Source organism: Perca fluviatilis, chromosome 7, assembly GCF_010015445.1.
Source record: "Perca fluviatilis chromosome 7, GENO_Pfluv_1.0, whole genome shotgun sequence".
NCBI classification, from domain to species: domain Eukaryota; kingdom Metazoa; phylum Chordata; class Actinopteri; order Perciformes; family Percidae; genus Perca; species Perca fluviatilis.
The window spans coordinates 32,099,664-32,121,284 of NC_053118.1; the positions used below are offsets into that span (position 1 = coordinate 32,099,664).

Sequence of the window (21,621 nt, forward strand, 5' to 3'; positions counted from 1 at the left end):
AGTGGCAGTCGACTGGGCGGCATTGTTACCACCATGTGTTTTTTCTTCAATCACGGCGAGGTAAGTGCACTACCCTTACTGTCTGTGTCAGTGAGTCAGGAGAGCTAAACGCTTGTTGCTTCGTACTATAATTGTGTGCAAGAAGTCTCTCTGGTTGTACGTTACTGAAAAGTAGAGGGGCTCATTTTGTCCCTCAAAGGAGCTTAGCGTTGGTTTTCAGCTGGCACTTAAAGCGGAGTCCCTCCTCCCACCTTCTTCTCTCCAATTTCCTTCAGAACAAATAGCATGTCTCTATTTTTCCCAATCAATATGCCGACATTTCAGACACACACACACACACACACACACACACACACACACACACACACACACACACACACACACACACACACACACACTCACAGGTGTTTCTCAGTCCTTTCAAACACCGTGCTCTCTTCATTCCAGTCTTTTTCCTTCCCCTGAGTGCAGTGGTAGATTTTAGGAGCATCTGTGGTTTTCCCTTTTTGTTAATTTGAGGAAGCAGTGGGTTGGTAATGTAGCTGAGTTTTTTGAGGTGACAAACATGTGACATTTTAGTGTAAAGTCTGTATAAATAGGGGATTTTATCAAGCAATAGAAAAAGGTTTCAATAATGGGTGGCAGCCTGGGAACAAAAAAACTAGGGAAGTCCCGATCAAGTTTTTTGTCCCCCGATCAGAGTCCTTTGACACAGAAGTCCGATACTTATATATACCTAAATGGCACAGCTGTGATTTTTTTTTTTGATTTGCTTTTTATTGTGCATGTTTTTGTTGTTTTTTGTCTGTGTGCATCTTCATGGATGTTCTCAGAGCACTCGTGTGATGTGGACTCCGCCTCTGAGGGAGAGCTTTGCCTACCCCTTCTTAGTCCTGCAGATGCTTCTTCTCACCTACATCCTACGGTAAACTCACCGCCAGCATCTCTGCCTCCAAATCACAGTGGTCCAGATTATCCTGCTACAAGTCTTCTTTTCTTTTTTTCTTTTTACCCTGTTAGCAAATTATCCATATTACAACATACAAAAATATTTCTTTAAGTTTAATACAAAATCTCAACTTGTCTGGAGTCTTACCTGTGTAATTTAGTGTTTATTTATTTTTTTAATTCAGCAGTGAGCGCACCTGAAGTATGCATTGCCAAGGCTTAGTTGGAGGGGGGGGATGAGGTGCATAGTTCTGAAATGCTATATACATATATAAAAAAATATAAAGATAGATATGGTTTTATATACAGTGTGATATGCAGTGTGAAGTAATGATATTGCACAGTAATGAAATTGCACAGAATTTTCAATATTATCAAAAGTATTAAATATTAAATATTGCACAGTATGTAGAAGAAAGTCCGGGGGTTGGGCGGTAAGACTGTGAAGTCAGTGCATGTGCGAGTTCAAAGTGGTTATGGCTTTTGGGAATAAAACTGTTCTTGACTCTGTTAGTCCTCGTTCTGATGCACCTGTAGCGCCTCCCTGAGGGCAGCAGGTCAAACCGATCAGAGCCAGGGTGGGGGCTGTCCTTGGTGAGGTTTTCTGCCCTGCTGAGGCAGCGGGAGGAGTACACGTCCATAGGGGAGGGGAGAGTGCAGCCAATGATCTTCTGTGCTGCTTGTTTGTACGTTGTAATGTATAATGCTTTATTGAAAAATGTACCCTTTTCTTGAGGGAGGACCCCTAAACCCTCTGCCAAATACGTGTACCTAAGTCTTCCTCAAACTTAGGGACAAACTGCCAGTGCCATCACACACACCCAAATCTGATCATCTCATAAAACATGCAGCTTTCTAACTTTTAATGGAGCACGGTGGATCACTGTACAGGGCACTACTTTGGTATTCACTCCCCAGATCTTATTGTATATTGGTGCCTGAAATCTTTGGAAAAACAATAAAACATGGGCAAGCATCTGGTGTTCTTTTTCATTTTAACACCCTGTTAGATGCGTAAAACATGACCAAACAGCTGTTTCCATGTCCCATTAAAGTAAGACATGCTACAATTGTCCCTGTGTGTTGTGATCGCTGGGGGTGAAGCTCAGCTTGCTTCTGTTGTCTGCTAAATCGTGCACCGAAGCAGGCAGCGTGCTGAGCAAATGTACTTGTCACTAGCAATCTTTCTCATTGCACATCAACTAGCGGACGCCGCCTTGTGTTAGGTGAGTGCAGCCAGTAATCTGTGACTCCGTCCACCACCAGCTTTAAAAAGGAGAATGAGCTCTGTGTCGTATTTCTGAGGCTGGCTCGGTGCATAACCGGGGCTTTGTAGGGAGGGAAATTGAATGTGTGTTCTTGTGTGCATTTTCTCAGCCGTCTTAATGCATCTTCTCTTATCTCCGTTTTTTCCCCCTCTCTCTCCTCCTCTGTCTCTCTTCGCTCCCCAGGACACGGAGCCCGAGCAGGACGGCCATGGTCGCCCTGGGCATCTCCAATTTGTGCTTTATGCTGCCTTGGCAGTTCGCCCAGTTTGTGCTGCTCACTCAGGTAAACAGAGAGCAAGAGAGACATTGAGAGAGAGCGAGAGAGAGAGAGAGAGAGACACATTGAGAGAGAGAGAGATAATGTGGGAAGAAAGCAGAAGGGGCAGAGAGATTAGGGAGAAAATAGAGACTTGGAGAGAACCGAGCACTCTGGTAAGGAAGGTGCATAGATTGCAGAAGTTAGCCAGGGTGGGAGAGATACGAAATAGGCAGGAAAGAAAAGGGACAGAGCTGATGAAATTACAAGAATGCACCATTTACATCCTCGTTTCCTAAACCTCTCATTACAAACCGTAGGAACATATGCGTTTTAAAATCATTAGCATATTTGAGTGGAAAAAGTTGAGACTGTGAAAAAGAGATGCACACACGCAAGTTAAAGAAAGAAGTGGTGGGTTAAAGAGTGTAGGCTGGCAGACGGAGTAGCCGGAGTTTGAAGCACGACTCCAGAACGACCGGGTCACCGCTGCGAGCCTCTGTGCTCGGCAGCAGTTAAGCCCACGCTGTCGGCGGCCCCCTCAGGGCACCGCAGCTTTATGTACACGAGACGAGTTATTTAACAGCTATTATTGCTTTGTTTTGTTCTTTTCAGCGGCTAATTGAGCCTGTCTGCCTCATCCACTGTGTGCGTAACAAATACTGTATGTCCGCCCACACTGCTCACTCCTCAGTGTAGATGGAGTGTGAATAGATATACAAAGTACACTCTGCTGGTTTTTAAAGTTTTTAGAATGACAAAGTTAGTGACATTACTACGAATTTGCTGGTATTAATCTCTATAATATTGTGATACCTTGATCCAATTACAGGCATGCGACCTGTACATAGCTATGGGACCTGGAATTTACCACTTACAGAATCCTAGCTGTTACAACTTGATTATTCATATTTGCATTTAAATTGTGTATTTAAAAACTCAAAGTAAAATATAAACATCTTAACATTTTCTAATTAATAATTATATTTTCGTATTCTGTTTTGTGTGGTAGACACCGCTAAAGCAAATAAATAAGCAAATAAAGTAAATGGAATAACAAAAAGTTTAAACTAGGCCTTTTTAAAACTTATTTTGCACTACCGTTTAAAAAAAATGTAATTAATCATTTAAGAGACATAATGAGGAAAATATGATGATGTGGACATTTTTTTTTTTTACTTTGAGTTATGTAATGCATAATTGAAATGCAAATTTAAATAATGAAGTTGTTCTGTTATGACTTTTTAAATGTTTTTTTCTGGGGGGTAAATTTATGTCTTAGATAGCAATAGTGGAGCGATAACAGGAAATAAGGGGGGGCGGGGGGCGAATTATGTTTCCTGGAGTATATTGTTATGGTTGTCGATTTTGTTTCCTTTCTAGGTGGCTTCTCTGTTTGCCTCTTACATCCTGGGTTACCTCGGCGCCGCCAAGATGCAATCCATCCTGGTCACTCATATGGTATGGTAGATGACCTTTCCAAAATCCCACATCAGTCCATCCATCCATCAGAGTGTTAAAGCTTTAGTGCGTAACTTTTTTTTATATTAACGAACGTCCGTTACATTCAAGCCATTGCCAAATGAGTTGCTACAAAGCTAATTAAGACTTATCACAACTCTCTCTGTAGTTCTCAGTATGGCTGTGTTCAGAAATTGTTGTTGTCGGGCGACTTTCACGAGCAGAAACTCGAGTGATGATAATTAACTCTTCTAAAGAGTCCATGTTTTTTTTAATCATCTGTGTTTTTAGTGGCTTCTAGCAACTGCGTGGAGGAGGGGTGGGCGATTTAAGGAAGGCTTGTGTCATGTGGATGCAACAACGGTGGTGTTGTCATTACTTCTCAAGGGGGAGCATTAGAAACTACGCACTATAGCTTTAAGGGCCCTATTTTAACGATCTAAGCGCACGTGCGTTTAGGGCGTGTCCAAATCCACTCATGCTAGTTTGACGGCGAAGAAAAGGGTCCGTGCGCCGGGCGCATGGTTCTAAAGGGTTGTACTTAGTGTCTTAAGTCATAGGTGTGTTTTGGGCGTAACATGCATTAAATCAATCAGAGTGTCATCTCTCATTCCCTTTAAAAGGCAGGCGCGTTTGGACCTTGGCGCATTGCTATTATGATGGCGGATTTGCACTGTAATATTTTTATTTGTATGTGCATTTATTGTGTGTGTGTGTGTGAGACAAGCATAGTGTGTGCGCTGTGCATGAGCCTAGGCACATTTTACGAATTCGCTGTTAAATTAAGAATGAAATCCCTTCCCGCTGCCTCAAGATAGCAATCCGCCAATAAGCAAGCACCTGAACACTCCTCCCTGTAAGACCAGCACGCCCATGGGCGCACAGATGGGCGCAGGTACATTTGCTATTTACGTAAACGACGCGGGCACTGAACGGGAAATTGACAACTGCGTCGGTCTTAAACTAGCAAAGACACTTGCGTCGGGCTTTGCGCTGCGGCCGGGTTGCAAGATAAAGCCCTAAGAGTGTTTCTGTTCTCACTTTATATATTTATTTGTTACTGGTGCATCAAGCGGTGGCACCTCTGTAGATTGGATTGATTCAACCGTGAAAATAATTATGCAAAAGCAACTAAACTGCTAAGACAGATACAACAATATAATTAAAGAAGAATTCAAACATGTGGAAAGGAAAGATGCAAATTATCAAATTGTGCAGGTGAGACACAAAGGCACAGAATGAAGAGAGAAAGGATCTCAAAAGAAACGAGAAGTTATCCTGAGTAGAGGTTTTCGGTGGTTCATTTCGATTTGCTCAGTAGTTTGGTATATCACAAATGTGCATTAGCTTTCACTGTGTGTGTGTGAGGATTATGTGTTGTGCCCAACACAAGTGAAAGGCTTTCCAGCTGCTATCCTCTGAGCTGTAATGTGCTCTGCCCCGGCTCGCCTTATCTCGCTCAGCTCCTCGGCCGGAAGAATTTCATGAGCCGAGAGGACGACACGCCAGCCGAGACAGGGCCGACTTTTCTTTAGCATTAACGCTGCCACTGCACGTGCACGACTGCCTTTTTAGCATGGAAGAGGGAGGATATGTGGGCAACTCGCTTCACCCTGCCAAGGACAAAAGAATATCTGTGTTGATGTGTAAAGATGTTTTTGTGTGTGTGTGTGTGTGTGTGTGTGTTTTTTTTTTGTGTGTGTGTGTGTGTGTGTGTGTGTGTGTGTGTGTGTGTGTGTGTGTGTGTGTGTGTGTGTGTGTGTGTGTGTGTGTGTGTGTGTGTGTGTGTGTGTGTGTGTGTGTGTGTGTGTGTGTGTGTGTGTGTTTCCGTGTTTCCATTTGGTCCCTCTCTTCCACATTCTTTCCCCCTAATCCCCCTCAGCATGCCAGGCTGTTAGCCAGGACCCGGTGTGCTCCACAGATAGGGAGAGGGCCCTTTGTGGTAAGATGGTGGAGATTTGTGTCAGAGGAAGGCATATGCCTTTGCATAATTTAGCAAGCTTGGCTGCAATAACTTTGGCTTTGTGTGTGCGTGTGTACGTACGTGCATGCATGTGTAAGAAAGATATCCAGACACAAAGATATGCATGTGTCCTCTATGAGCTACAGCGCTGTTAATGAGTCTTAATGAGCAGTGTCACTTTTGATCATCAACTGATCTGTCAGTTGTTAAGATAAGAAAGACTTTATTGACATCCTTCTATAAACAGTGCAGTACAGAGAGGAACGAAATTGTGCTTGCCTGGTACAAGGCAAAAAGAATAACGCATACGGTGCAAACAATACGACACAGAAACGGGTACAGAACAAAATACAAGTCAAGGTACAGATACAGTATGCTATAAGCAACTGTAAAAACTGTGTTTGGGTATTATTTCATGATTAACTGTTTGGGTAGGCTTTAAAATGTCAAAACTAGTATAAATTGCGCAATCACAGTTTCTCAGATTCCAAGGTGACCCTTTTGAAATTGATCCAAACGCCCCAAATATTCGATTTACAATGATACAAAAAAAATAAATACATTTTAGAAGCTGGAATTATTTGAAAATATTTAATATTGAAGTTTTTTAAATGGCAGCTGCAACTGGTGAAGTACCCCCTGCCCCTGGGTTGTAAGTGCCTGTCTACATAATGCAACGAGTTTGCGTTTGTGTCACTCTGCATGGGATTAAGCATCAAGTGTTTATTAAATAAGGATTACATTTTCCCAGTGGCTGTGTATTCAAAGTTTACTGCATTGGTTTAAATCTCTGGAGTGTTTTACACTTAAGACAATGTATCCCAGACCATGAGAGGCAGATATGTTGTTGTGAACATGGAGCGTTTTATTGAGGCCACTGGTGTGGTGGAATTTCCATCTTATAAACTCATGCTACGTAAGTTGAGCCAATGGTACCCAGGTGTCATTCAGGTCAGTGTCCAACATTCAATTCAATTTTATTTATATTATCAAATCATAACAAGAGTTATCTCGAGACACTTTACAGATAGAGTAGGTCTAGACCACACTCTATAAATTCCAAAACCCCAACAATTACAGTAATTCCCTCAAGAGCAAGCATTAGCATTGCAACATGCGTAACCTCATAACCTTTCCAGGGAGAGGAGTTTTTCAACTTTGCGCCTCCATAGATGATGGGAGACGTAGCAGCTGTGTGATAAGACACCCTGCTCACCCTGCCGTGGCCACAGAGAAAGTGAAACATTTTGTCTGCGCAGAGATATTTGGCTGCCCGCTATAGAGCGTAGTTTTGGTCTCCCCCATGAGGAATTCTAAGCGATGACAACAAAACTGTCGGCGCGTCCACATGACACAAGCCTTCCGTGATCGCGCACCACCACCCACCCCTCAGCCACGCAGTTGCTATTAGCCAAGGAGGACACGGAGGATTAAAAAAACATGACCGACTCTTCAGAAGAGGTCATTATCTTCGCTCGAGTTTCTGCGCGGGAAAGTCGCCGGACGCCACCAGTTTCTGAACACAGCCATACTGAGAAATACAGACCGAGTTGTGTGAGTCTTAATTAGCTTTGTAGCATCTCATTTGGCAATGGCTTGAATGTAACAGATGTTCATTAATATCAAAAAGTTTCACACTAAAGCTTTTAAGGTTCTGCTAAACTTAATGCCTCCACCATGATTTAAAAAAAAAAACAAATTCCCCACTGGGGATCATTAAAGAATAAAAAAACAAATACACCTTCAGGAAGATGGGAACTTCAGAAGTTGGGATGGCACCACACTGTACTGTGTCATCCAGCCAGACTCGCATGTTTGGCGTTCTGTCTAATCACAGCGACAGATCGTGCACATCAAGCAGGTGACCGTTCCTCTCCTACCTGTTCTCATCCTGCAGATCACTCTCGGCGTCTGCTTCGTCCTGATGTTTGGAAACTCCATGCTGCTCACGTCCTTCTACGCCTCCTCGCTAGTCTCCATCTGGGTGAGTTGGACCTTTTAAAATCCGATGTACAGCCATTAACGTTCCGAGATTTATCGCGTCAGTCTAGATAACTTCAATTTGATTAATGTATCCAGCTGGTCTTAAATAACAAACACATTTGTTTGAGTAAATGGTATTGCAGAGGAAAGTGGAAATGAAAATACAAAACCATTGTTGAGATAATAGGTTTGTATTTTATCATTTTAGGTAACTATGGATGATTTCTTTTGTGGTTTTGAATTCTGTTTTGGTATTTTCTTTCTCTCTCCAGGCAATCATTGCATTAAGGGATCGATTTGCTCAAGTCTTTAAACCTGGCATCGTCATCTGGGTATGTAGAAATGACTTCTCCTTCTTGTGTTTAGAGGGGATACACGTCATTTTTGGCACAGAAAATAAGCATGTTGTCGATTATGCAGTCTTAGTTTTGGGTCAGTTCGTTGTTAAAAGAGGTAAAAGATTGGAACTGGCTGGATTTTCTGGCCACTGTGTCCAGTCAACAATGGCCTACATGGCTTACTCCCAACTCCACAGCGCCTTGAAGTGTGTGTGTGTGTGTGTGTGTGTGTGTGTGTGTGTGTGTGTGTGTGTGTGTGTGTGTGTGTGTGTGTGTGTGTGTGTGTGTGTGTGTGTGTGTGTGTGTGTGTGTGTGTGTGTGTGTGTGTGTACATGTGCACATGTCAGCCTGACAATGTGCATCTCTTCTCCCTCCTCAGCTCATGCAGGGTTTGGCTTGGGTTGGCTCCACCATTCTGCTCAAATTCATGCTGTCTACAGTCCTCTGTGCCTCGGATGATGTAAGCTACAGAAACGTTACTACATATATCTGGAAAAACTGCTAATTTTCAGTTTGAAGTAGATTATATTCCTGAATAATATGTTTGACTTAAAATCAGAGTAATGACTATGAAGGGTTCCTAGAAAGAGAAAGGAACGTAGAAAAATAATGTTTTCCACAGTGTCCACATATCGAAAAGTTTAATAGTTGCACAGATATGTTTTTAAATGTGGATCGGTTCATATACAGTACAGGCCAAAAGTTTGGACACACCTTCTCATTCAATGTGTTTCTTTATTTTCATGACTATTTACATTGTAGATTCTCACTGAAGGCATCAAAACTATGAATGAACACATATGGAATTATGTACTTAACAAAAAAGTGTGAAATAACTGAAAACATGTCTTATATTTTAGATTCCTCAAAGTAGCCACCCTTTGCTTTTTTTGATAACTTTGCAAACCCTTGGTGTTCTCTCAATGAGCTTCATGAGGTAGTCACCTGAAATGGTTTTCACTTCACAGGTGTGCTTTGTCAGGGTTAATTAGTGGATTTTTTTCCCTTATTAATAAAAATGCAAAGGGTGGCTACTTTGAAGAATCTAAAATATAAGACATGTTTTCAGTTATTTCACACTTTTTTGTTAAGTACAATTCCATATGTGTTCTTCATAGTTTTGATGCCTTCAGTGAGAATCTACAATGTAAATAATCAAAAAAAAAAAAAAAAAAAAAAAAGGGGGCCCCCAACACTTTGAATCTAACTACTAAATGTTTAGCAATGCACACTACACACTGCATTTGTTATTAAAGAAATTATATTCAAGTCATATTGTGTAGTCAACCTGTTATAATAATTACATTTTCAAGAATAGACAGAAACCACTGAAGATGTAATAATGTTAGTTTTTACTTGCAAGTAGAGTCAGTTTACAGCACTCGCAGCATAAGTACAGAAAGTGAGTAACGGGAAGCCCCCTACATCGGCATATTTATGACCGAAATGTAATCATAATACAAAGTCGATGTTGTTAGTTGTTATCTGGTCAGTTTAGATGCCGTCTCCTCTATCTGGTCAGAGTCAATGACGTCTCTTTTATCTGGTTAGAGAGACACATGTTCTGTCCTCAGGCCCCAGACAAGATAGCCAATGGCTCCATGTTGTCTTGTGGGAGAGCAACCAGTATAATATGATAGTCTTATGCAAACAGTTTTAATATTAATGAAGACAGTGGAATGCAAATCATAATTTATCTAACACAACCCTCAAGTGAAAACTTAGCTGCCAATGTTTAGATTGCTTTGTGAAGCTAACGCCCTATTTAACTGTTAAATGTTAAATATTGTTAAATACCACCATCAGAAAAGGTCACACTGAACAATTAACAAGCATTTAAAAGTCAGGAAATAGATCATTTTTATTTTTATTTTTTGTCTTTTCCAGGCTCACATCAGTGCACTGATCAAGTCTAAGTTCACGAGCTACAAGGACTTCCACACTCTGATGTACACGTGTGCTGCAGAATTTGACTTCATGGAGTTGGAGGTAAGGTCTGTTTATACCAAAATCTGGCCCTCGATCAGAGTTCCTATTTTTCATGCTTGAAGCTTTCACTTGATAAAAATACAAGTCTCGGGTGGTTTGGTTTGAAACCCATTTCTTTTAATCAGAAGAAAAAAAGAAAAGAAAAAAGCCTGCCGTTTTGTATCAAAGTGGCTGGTATTTTCTCACAGCAGGAGGGAGGCAGATCGGTGCTCTGAATTTAATGGGGGAATAGAAACCTAACAGCAGAACCTGGCAGCTTATTTTGAGTTGATTCTGTGCTACACAGCCGCCTGATTTCTTTCTTTATTTTATAAAGGACAACACACATTAATCAACATTTCTGTAAATGTGCCAGTGTTAGCCGGCCGGCTAATTTTCAACTGTAGTCCTTTGGCCAGATGATTTTAGACCAGAACAACAGGAAACAGCAAGACATTAGTATATGTTAAACTATACAGACAGAAGTCAACAAGACACCACACAGGCAGCTATAGCAACAAATAAGCTTTCTCAGCAAGCAAGGCAAGGCAGCTTTATTTGTATAGCACATTTCAGCAACAGGGCAATTCAAAGTGCTTTACATTAAACATTAAAGAGCAGTTAGAAAACAATTAAAAACAATTTAAAGCCACGCAGAGCTACAGGAAGCAGCAAGACATTAACAGTTACACATCAACAGTATCCCCATTCATTATAAGAAGCCACGCAAGCATCAAAACACAACCAAGCAACACAACGTTTCACGTTTGTGTTTGCATGTCGTGACCGTGCATACAGCTGGTTAGAGTACAGTGAACAATATTAGATGTCGTACCTGACTGTGCCTCTGTCTCTCTCCCCCTCAGACCCCTTTACGTTACCTCAGAACGTTGCTGCTGCCCATCAACATGCTGGTGGTTGCTGTCATCGCTTGGAGGGTAGGTTTTCGTGGAGCTATTCAGACAAACACTTTGATTTGATCCCGCCTCCCTCCCCCCTTAAAAAAAAAAAAATGGTTAACTACACAAAGTCTGGCTGCAAAACAAAAAGAGGATCCTGAAGATAGTGTAGATCTTTCTTTGGTTAAATCCCAATCAGTAGATTCATTAGGGTAGATAAACTAAGGTCTTCTTCCTAGCTTTTTCCAGAACCACATCTCACGACAACAATACACTGTAACGTCATCACGAGCTGCAAAAACAGTCCTAAAAGGGCTCGAATCACAGAAACCCCTGATTCAATAACACGTCAGTAATGCCCACATACATCAGAATAAAAAAAATGCCAACCTGGCATTAATGGCGGCTCATTCAGAATACGATCTCCTATTTTACGAGGATAGTTCATCGAAACGTGTTTCTGAAAACATTTTAAGCGAGAAATAGGCCATGCAGTTGCTGAATCTGTCTTGATTTCAGATCGACAAAGGTCCGTTTAAAAGATTTTCGTCAGATATTAAGAGGCTGTTCGCCGCGCTCATCCCGCTCGTCATTTCCGGGTTAGCGCTCCACCAATCAGATTGGTCACTGAGTCTGGACTGCCCGCCTTTCGTTTCTACATGTCAAATCGGCCAAAATGAAGGCCGACGGCCCCTCCAACGGACGACGGAACAGAACACACCGAACCGACTCGAGTCACTGACCTCGCCAGACTGTCCGACGGCCGATTATCGGCTTGGTGTGTCTCGGGCTTTGTAGACCAAACAACTAATCGGAGAAATTGAAAAAAAAAAAAACTATCAACAGATACGACAATGAAAATAAGCATTAGTTGCAGCCCTGCATCTTGTAGTAAAATTCAGCACATAACCTAACATAAGAATCCTATAACACCTGTCTTCGTTTGCACCATCCTTGGGAAATGAGGAGTCTTAGTTCATCGAAACTAGGCTGTAGTTAGAGAAACTGTACAGATGTGAAAAAGTGTCAGGCCTGCTGTATGAAGCCTCCCACGCCTTTCAGACCAGTACAGCAGGCAGACAAACATGCAGTGAGCTGCTGGCAGGAAGACAAAACTGGGAGTTGATCTGCTCTGATTACTTAATTACCCCTGAGGAAAACTGCTTGCTGCTTTTTATATATTCAGGTTATATACTCTTTCGCTTTCAGGAAATTGCAGTGGTCTTATTTGCTCTGCATGGGAAGCGTAGTTGACATTTACATGTGTATAGTTAAGCTTTGAGAAAGGAAGAACAGCGAGATTTATTCTGGATTCCTGAAGCATGAAACATTTTTTTGTGGTGGGGGGGGGGGGACCTCAGAGAAAAAAGATATTTAAGGACCTCAGAGAAAAAAGATATTTAAGGAGCTGCTCTTTATGTAGTCTAATCTCATTACGCCTTGCCCACGCTAAGCCAAGAATACTTAAGTCGATTTGACGAAGCATGGTATGCAGTACATGAGCAAGCTTAGGAAGATCTTCTCCTACGGTGAACTCTTTTTTTTTTTTTTTTTGTGTGTGAAAACATGACATTTGAAGGAATCTCCTTTTGCATTTCATTCTAACCATTTGTCCTTTTCAGACGGTCCAGGATATAGTCCGGTTCCTGAGGGACGGAGGGAAGGCGTCTGTCAAGCCTGATGATGTTGATGAAGCTGCAGGGTGAGCGTCCTGAGGCCCTCTCCCTGGCCATGTTGCTCATTTTAACTATATTTACAGTTGACTCTATCAATTACTAACAGATTTTAATAGGGGAAATAGCAATAATTTTTTTAAATGTGTTTTATATAAGCTTTTAATACAGATATTTTGTCCCAAGTGGGCATCTGAGTTCATGTATTTCTGTCTGTTCTGTGTTGCAGGTCTGAAATAGCTGCAAAAGGAGAGGTGAGACAAAATACTTTTCCACATCCTTTATTAATATTAAGCATATGCACAAGCGTTATCTTGATAAAACCTCAATGTGAACTCATTGGCTCTTTTTTTTGCAGCGTTGTTCCATTTTTCTAAATCCGTTTTATTTGATTATATTCCTCCAGCGCAGTAACATCTGCTCAGTGACTATGTCCCTAAGTGGTTTTCATCCCTTTTCTCATTACTAAGAAATGAAAGGCAGCTTCCCTTCTACTCAGAAGTCTCCCCGTGCTGCCTATTGTCGGCTCTCTCTCAGCGGCTGCATGTCATTTTTCTGTAATATCCCTCCCAGGGCAGGGAAATGTTCAGATGTTCATCCACCAGCCACAGTGTTTGGAAATTTCCAGAGTGTCCCAGATAATTGCTTTAACGTTTCTGTATGGATCAATGACTAACCGTGCAGAGCCCCGAGGGTGTTCTCACGATCAAAGCATCATGCAAATGTCATTATACAGTCCATCCAGCAAATTAAGCTTTTCTTGAGGTCAGTTTTAATTGGAGGAGAGCTGCCTCTGAAGAGATCATAGCTTCACTGACAGCAGGGCTGCAACTGGCTGTCACTTTTTAAGAAATTTAGAGCACAATATTCATACAAATGAATTGGAACGCAATTCACCAACCTACGCTTTCGTTAATTCGTAGTTCCTCCACTGCCTTATAGGACCATTCCGGCGCAAAATGGACCTATGGGTTAATAACAGATGCGTACCCACTCAATCGCTCTCTGGGACATGTTTTCATGCTAATCAAATGTGTTCGTAGCTTGAAACAAGCTAGCGTGGACCGCTGATTAGCTTACAACGCTAGTATTCGGGGCACAGGGAAAGTAAAAACAAATCGCTATTTATACCACTAAAAAGGCTCAAAATATCACCACACGTCAACGGTAGCCTAATGAGGGTCCCTAAATGTTAACCGAAGCGTTGAGAACATTGTAAGTGTATAGACAGTTTATTAAAAAGATAGTTTAGAAAGACCATAGCTTCCAAGACAGCGGCCGTCTGTATACTGTCTTTTATAATCTATCTGTTTAATAAACTGCGGTCCACGCTAGCTTGTTTCAAGCTACAAACCCATTCGATTAGCATGAAAACATGTCCCAGAGAGCGATCGAGTGGGTACGCATCTGTTATTAAGGAAAAAAGGGGAAGTTCTCTGCGCTTCTGCAGACCACAACAATCCGGTGCAACCAAGGCAGGACACAACAGTATAAAATAGCAAAAAATTGCCGGTGCGACACAGATGTCTTCTTACTTGATGGTTTTATTTGTTAAGGTGCATAACAGTGACTAACGTTTCGATGTAAGGTTACATCTTCATCAGAGTCCTTGGAGAGAATGGGCAATGAAGCCCTTAATAAGAATCATCAACAGGTGTGATTGTAAACAGGAGGGGCGGCGACAATCTTAAGATACACCCATCTCAACCAAGGTGTTACACTCAATCAGTCATTAAAGAGCAAATGCCCAAAAACAGGTAAAAGGTGAATACAAACAAACATAAAAATGTAAAAATTTTCACAGTGCAATGCGACTAAAAGTATATTCATCTTAGACACTATACTTTAACCTTTAACTTTAACCCATAGGTTCGTTTTGCGCCGGAATTAATTGAGTGACAAGCTAATATTCCTGCGAGGCAGTTGCCTTTTCATCAGCATGCAGCCTTACCTTGATACACAATTCTTCCATCAATGATGCCGAATCCAAAATGCTTCCTCACATTACATCTCCATTAGTTTGATGTCATGAGTATCTATTAAGTGCAAATTTTCTCCATTTTGTGTCATTAAAGAGAATAGCAGTAGCCTAGCAACAGGGCAAGCAGTGGCTTCATTTTAGGAATTTAAACCGATCATTACATATTGCATACTTAATTTTTCCTGTGTTCAACTGGTAGTTTGAATTCCATACAAATGTCCACCCTATTATCTATTACTACGACTCAGACACCACTGAGGAATAAAGTTCAGGCAGGGAGAGACCAACTCAGCCAGTGAAAAAGAAGTACCACTTTCAACTAGGGCTGCACAATATATTGTTTTTTTCTATCGTCATCGCAATATCAACTAGCGCAATGTACGTATCGCGAAAGGCTGCAACATATTTTATATAATATTTCAAAGAGAATTTTTGGGCATTTTAGCCTTGTAATAGACGGGACAGCTGTTGTCAGGAAAGGGGGGAGGGAGGGAGAAGACATGCAGCAGATGGCCACAGGTCGGACTCGGACCCTGAGTCTCTGCTTCGAGGACTGAGCCTTTGCACATGGGCGCCCGCAATCCACCAGGTGAGCTACTCAGGCGCCCTTTTATTTTACGGTATATCATTTATCGCAAGTAGTATCGTTATGGGGATATTCAACAACGTTATCGCATGTTTTCCTCATATCGTGCAGCCCTACTTTCAACCACAATGGTTAACGCGATACCCGTGGTGGCGGTACGTAGGGAAAGCTTTGCTGTGTGCGTTGTAGGCAACCCTAAACTTGTTACCGCAACAGAGTTTACCCTTAAAACACTGAGCTCCTCTCTACTTCTTTTCAGCGATGAGATGAAAGTCAAATTCAAATATTTTGCTAATATCAAGTCTCGAGTCACTGTCAATGGAAGGACAACTATGTATCAGCATGCAAGGTCATTGGTATTATGCTGTCCAAAAAAGAGCATGTCATGAATCAACTTTCAGTCTCTTAACTCATTTTTTTTTTTATTTTTTAGATTTCTTTATTTAAAAGGGACAACGCACATTAATCAACATGAGTACAGAATCCAACATGTGAATGTGCCAGATTTAGCCATACAGGCACATTTTTATCTGCATACGCATATATGCTACGTGTAAAAGAAACTGAGGAAGAAGAGTAGGCCTACTAGTCTGGCAATCACCAATCCACAGCCTGGTCATGATGAGGGACAGGCAGCAGGGTTAACTTCACATCAGCAAGAGGTAGCTACTGAGTGTCAGGAGCAGGACACTTTATAATAAGGCTGCCTTTATCCCTATCTTAGCGAATTACAGTCAGCTATCTACATGGGTGTGCATCATGATTCTGAAAATGATCGTGCCATTTAGTGCTGTCAAACTTAACGTATTTAATAATTTCTGTTAGGTTAATTAAACGCGTTAGAAATGAATCGCGGGTTGACCGCGATTTCACTTCGTTGTATATAAGAGGTTGTAGTGAGCTCACTTTTGCGGCTAGAATGAAGATTATGGTATTGAATTAAACGGGAAAACGTCAGCCATGCATTGGTACCACTCTAAACGTGCGAAGGGGGCTAAATAATTCACCAAATGCAACCAAAAGTTTAACCAAAAATCCTAGCTTGCCCTTTCTGTCTGACTTCCATCAAAGTGCAGTTTTTTCTTGTCTTTCATATTTGCATTTACTATTGTGGAACTGGCAAAGACCTGGTGGTTGTTTGTGAAAGCACAGACAAAATTGATAGGGCCTAGTCAATTTCATAATTTCACAGCCTTAATATGAATCAAATGTGTAATATGACATTGACAAAATATTAAATGGGTTATTCAATGCAGGGAAGTGCCAGAATGTCCCAGGATGCTCTACATCACAATATTTCACACGGCCCAAGTCAGATAGTCACAGCCTGGAACAATTATTTGCTTACCACCCTCAGCAAAAGCCTAAACACCTGTCTCTACACAGAGTGTTTAGTTAAAGATGGTACCAACCGCAAATGGCTAATAAACACAACCCCAATTATCATCATTGGTTTTGAGATGTTACTTGCTGTGAATACCTTGTCTGATAGGCTACAGTACTGTGGCATAGTATCAGGACATCCTGGCTAGTGTCACGCACGGCTAGGGGCGAATGGCTGGATGATGGGCCTATTTGGGAGAAAGTCCAGGGCAGTTTTTTTAGCCCCAGTCCCTAGCAGGTTGATGGCTTAAAACAATACGCTACAACCATACAAAAAATACACATAAAACAAGAAAGACATGGGCATAGACGAGTAAAATGACACAACCACTATTCTAGATCATGACAACTGGCAGGTTGATGGCATGAGAAAAACACAACACAAGTATCCTACACAGTAGACACAGGTAAAAGTACATAGACACACACTAGAACGCATCAACAAGCACACAGAGAGACACTACTATAGCGATAAAGACAAACCCATTATTCTGTATTATGGCAGCATAAATACTCATGTAAAATGTACTTTGTAATATGATATTGCAGCAATGTGAAATCTAACTAAAGCTGTTTTTAATACTCCAGAAATGTGAATCCAGTTGCGTTTGAGTTGAAACGACCTGCTCTGAGTTTTGTGTTTGTCTGTGTTTAACTGCCTCGGCTGCTGAGGAGATTAGATTATCTCGCTCGACTTCATTTTCGTCAGTTCTGATCTCTCTGTGTGTGTGTTTCTGTGTGTGTGTGTGTGTGTGTGTGTGTGTGTGTGTGTGTGTGTGTGTGTGTGTGTGTGTGTGTGTGTGTGTGTGTGTGTGTGTGTGTGTGTGTGTGTGTGTGTGTGTGTGTGTGTGTGTGTGTGTGTGTGTGTGTGTACTTGTTCCTCTGCAGCTGGTGTACCACAGCCTGCAGCTGGTGGCGTTTGCTGTCCTGGCCATCCTCATCATGCGTCTCAAGCTCTTCCTGACGCCCCACATGTGCATCATGGCCTCGCTCATCTGCTCCAAACAGGTCAGACTCAGAAAAGAGATTTAGGGATGTAGCACTTAATAGGAATTTGTCATGGTTGAAGGTGCATACTTAAAACCAATAATATAAAATAAAAGAAGAATAAATACAGAAACAACATACATACATACATGTTATTATTTAGCATTAGTTGGGTTGGTATTAGAGACCTATTATAGAATAGGTCTGTCTATGATTAAAGATTACAATGTACTCTACATTTAAAAAAAAAAAAAGTTTTATTTTTGTTTTCTTAATGTCAAACTATTAAGTTTCTTCTCCACTTAAATTAGATGTGTATGGTGCAGTTTGTTGAGCTCACATTCTGTCCTTCAATAATGCGCTCTCTCCCCCCCCCTGGTGGTTATGTCAGTTGTTTGGCTGGATCGGGGAGAGATATAAACCCCAAGTTGCAGTGTTTGCAGTCATGGCGATCATGGCCGTACAGGGAGTGGCCAACCTGCAGGCCCAGTGGGGGATCATCGGAGAGTTCAGCAACCTGCCGCAGGAGGAGCTGCTGGACTGGATCCAGGAAAACACCCAGCCTGGTGAGTGAAGTCGCCTGCTTCCATGACTACAGTAAAATAAAGACCTGGGTTAAAAGAAATTTAGATTTTCCAATTTAAATTGATTTTCATTTGAATGATCCAATATCGATTTAAAATAAATCCAGAATCGATCTCTGTCTGTATCGTATGAAACCAAAAGACCCTAAGGAATCCATTGGTACCAACTAGGGGTGGGAGAAAAAATCAATCCAGCATAGTATTCTATATTTTCCGTGGCAATACTGTATCGATGCACAGACACAGAGTATCGATCTATTATTATATGTGTGTGTGTGTCCCATTTTGCAGCAATACAATTAAAGTGAGATGAAATGAACCTTTTTTAGATAAAAACAGAAGTTGACAAAGTTGCCTTTTGGGGACATAATTTCAAATTGGAAAAAGATTGAAGTTGGAAAAAAGGTAATAAATTGCAATATATCACAGAATATTGCAATATGTTTAAAATCGCAATTGTATCGTGATGATGGTCGTAGTCTGAGGCCTCTGGTGATCCCCACCCCTAGTAACAACTATGTCATGCTAGCCTGTCGGGAAGGGGGTTAAAAAATGCTCCAAAGTAAGGCTACATTTTGGCGAGGGGAAAAACTGGCATGGCCATTTCAAAGGGGTCCCTCGGTCACCTCATGATATCTGAATGAAATGTCACTCAGAACTCACTGACTGTAGAGTCTGTAGCGCTGCACACTGTGTTCATGTTAAATAAAAAGAACATTAATGTATCGGTTTTGGTGTCAATTCTTAATGTGAACATTGATACTTTTAATAATGCCTGTAAGTGATTTTTAGTTTTAGTGTTACACCAAGGGGATTCGGTCTATAGTATAAGGTTTTTTTCTAAGTACATTCTATATACCTAGATACTTAAGAATAAGAATAAAAGAAGTGGAAGTGTAGTTGTTTCCACTCTTATCTACAACTTTCCTGTTCCATCATCTCTTTGTAGTCTCATTTGTTTCTGGTTTTGTGTGTGATTGATGCAGATTCTGTGTTTGCTGGGGCCATGCCCACCATGGCCAGCGTGAAGCTTTCCACAGGCCGGCCCATCGTCAACCACCCCCACTACGAAGACTCTGGTCTGAGGTCAGTGGAGCTCCCAGCAGCACAAAGTGCTCCTCTGCTTTGTTGAGTTGTTCAACAAAGCATCCGTATGTGGCTCGGGGCAGTTTTGACTTTAATGTGAAATGTGTTTAAATCTTTCGGTTACACTTTACTTGAAGGTATCTACATAAGAGTGACATGACACTGTCATGAACGTGACATATACATTATAAACAAGTTCTAAACATTTATGACATAACGCTACTTTTAGTTAATGTCATTCGGTTTTTGTCATGGCAAGTTATGGTTAGGGTTAGAGTTAGAGTTATGGTCCATGTGTCATGACGGTGTCATGTAACTCTTATGTAGATTAGAGGATGGATAACCGAACCGAGCCCATAGGGACCCAGCGGTACCCAACGGGCCGGGCCGGGTTTGGACAGATATTTAGAAATGATGTTCAGGTTCGGGTCGGGCTCGGTCACATCAGCGCGATAAGACATTGAACATTTTAATTTTAAAAAAGCTTATTATGTAGGTGTGCGCCTGTGTTAACGTGCACCTGTTGCCCCGTGTGCGCTGATGCGCTCATCTGTTGACATTTCCAAATGCCTTCCTACAGTTTCTTATAATAATAATAATAATAATAATAATAATAATAATAATAATAATATTAAAAGCGGGCTTTCCACACAAACAAATGTACATGTGTCATTAGCATGAGAAAAAAATTAGATTTTGGTTACCAATCTTTCTTTATGTAAATCTTGTCTCCCTTTCCTACATGTATCACTCAATCTTTTCTTAGCTAAAGCAAAACATATACAGCAGGATATGTCAACACTATCTTTACATCCAGTTAACAAATTACAGGAGAAAGTGATCACAAGCTTGTTACAATGCTTCACTTAATAAGATAGTAAGATTAAAATTCAAACATCAAAACATTTAACATTCGTGCCTAAAACATTCAAAATAATGTCTGAACAACGTGAAAATCCTGGGATGGCTGATTTTGTAGGACCAGCAGAGTGGATGTCATCCAAATATTTGCAGGTTCAAAGTTCTGCATTATGAAACGGAGAACTTTGTAGTCGATTCAGTCCTCATTCCCATAACTTAACTGCTGCATTAAATGTGACTCTAGTTGTGTTCCACCTTATGCTTATAGCTCATAACAAATTGCAACTGTTGATTTATTTAATGAAAGAGGAGAGACAAGCCTTTGCTTCCTAACTACACTATGACCCACCCAGACCTCTCAGGTCGTCTGGGACAGGTCTGCTTGCTGTCCCCAGAGTCCAAACTGGGTCAGTTTTTATGCTCCACATATCTGGAACAAACTCCCAGAAAACTGCAGATCCGCTGCAACTCTCAGTTCTTTAAAATTAAGGCTGAAGACCTTTCTTTTTGACGCTGCCTTTCTTTAAATAATTAATTTCTTATACTGCACTGTCAATTTTATTCTCGTCTTTTATCTAGTGGCATTTTTGAACAGATAACTGACCTATTTCTGAGAATTTCTCCAACGCGGGTGTGGCATACAGTACAGGCCAAAAGTTTGGACACACCTTCTCATTCAATGTGTTTCTTTATTTTCATGACTATTTACATTGTAGATTCTCACTGAAGGCATCAAAACTATGAATGAACACATATGGAATTATGTACTTAACAAAAAAGTGTGAAATAACTGAAAACATGTCTTATATTTTAGATTCTTCAAAGTAGCCACCCTTTGCTTTTTTTGATAACTCTGCAAACCCTTGGTGTTCTCTCAATGAGCTTCATGAGGTAGTCACCTGAAATAGTTTTCACTTCACAGGTGTGCTTTGTCAGGGTTAATTAGTGGAATTATTTCCCTTTATTAATAAAAAAGCAAAGGGTGGCTACTTTGAAGAATCTAAAATATAAGAAATGTTTTCAGTTATTTCACACTTTTTTGTTAAGTACATAATTCCATATGTGTTCATTCATAGTTTTGATGTCATGAAAATAAAAGGAAAAGCATTTGAATGAGAAGGTGTGTCCAAACTTTTGGCCTGTACTGTAGATTTTATGATTAAAATCTAAAGGAAAACAGTTGGAACCATTTAGGATTTTGCAAAGTTTGCCTTGATTAAACTAAGCCTCATAGCGACGGCTATATTGTAGGTAAAGAGAAGTACTTCCACTCTTGTTATGGGTAACAAGAGTACAAAGTCACATGTTCCTACGGGGCCCGTGGTGGATGAGATGGTAAAGAAATATTATCCTGCCTGTTTTTTAAATTATTTTATTGTTTTTAACTGCTCTTTAA

General features: G+C 40.9%; 1 protein-coding gene across 1 annotated transcript in view; it reads left to right on the forward strand.

Moving 5' to 3' along the window:
- dpy19l1l (dpy-19-like 1, like (H. sapiens)) overlaps positions 1-21,621 on the forward strand; it is a 34,220-nt gene that overhangs the window by 9,506 nt on the left and 3,093 nt on the right. Inside the window, exons 7-20 of the mRNA XM_039806046.1 lie at positions 3-60; positions 834-925; positions 2,400-2,499; positions 3,856-3,933; positions 7,794-7,880; positions 8,152-8,211; positions 8,597-8,677; positions 10,105-10,206; positions 11,052-11,123; positions 12,707-12,786; positions 12,987-13,011; positions 17,596-17,715; positions 18,086-18,260; positions 19,265-19,364. Of these exons, the coding sequence (XP_039661980.1) occupies positions 3-60; positions 834-925; positions 2,400-2,499; positions 3,856-3,933; positions 7,794-7,880; positions 8,152-8,211; positions 8,597-8,677; positions 10,105-10,206; positions 11,052-11,123; positions 12,707-12,786; positions 12,987-13,011; positions 17,596-17,715; positions 18,086-18,260; positions 19,265-19,364 (1,230 nt within the window). The remainder of the gene's footprint in view (positions 1-2; positions 61-833; positions 926-2,399; positions 2,500-3,855; positions 3,934-7,793; positions 7,881-8,151; positions 8,212-8,596; positions 8,678-10,104; positions 10,207-11,051; positions 11,124-12,706; positions 12,787-12,986; positions 13,012-17,595; positions 17,716-18,085; positions 18,261-19,264; positions 19,365-21,621) is intronic.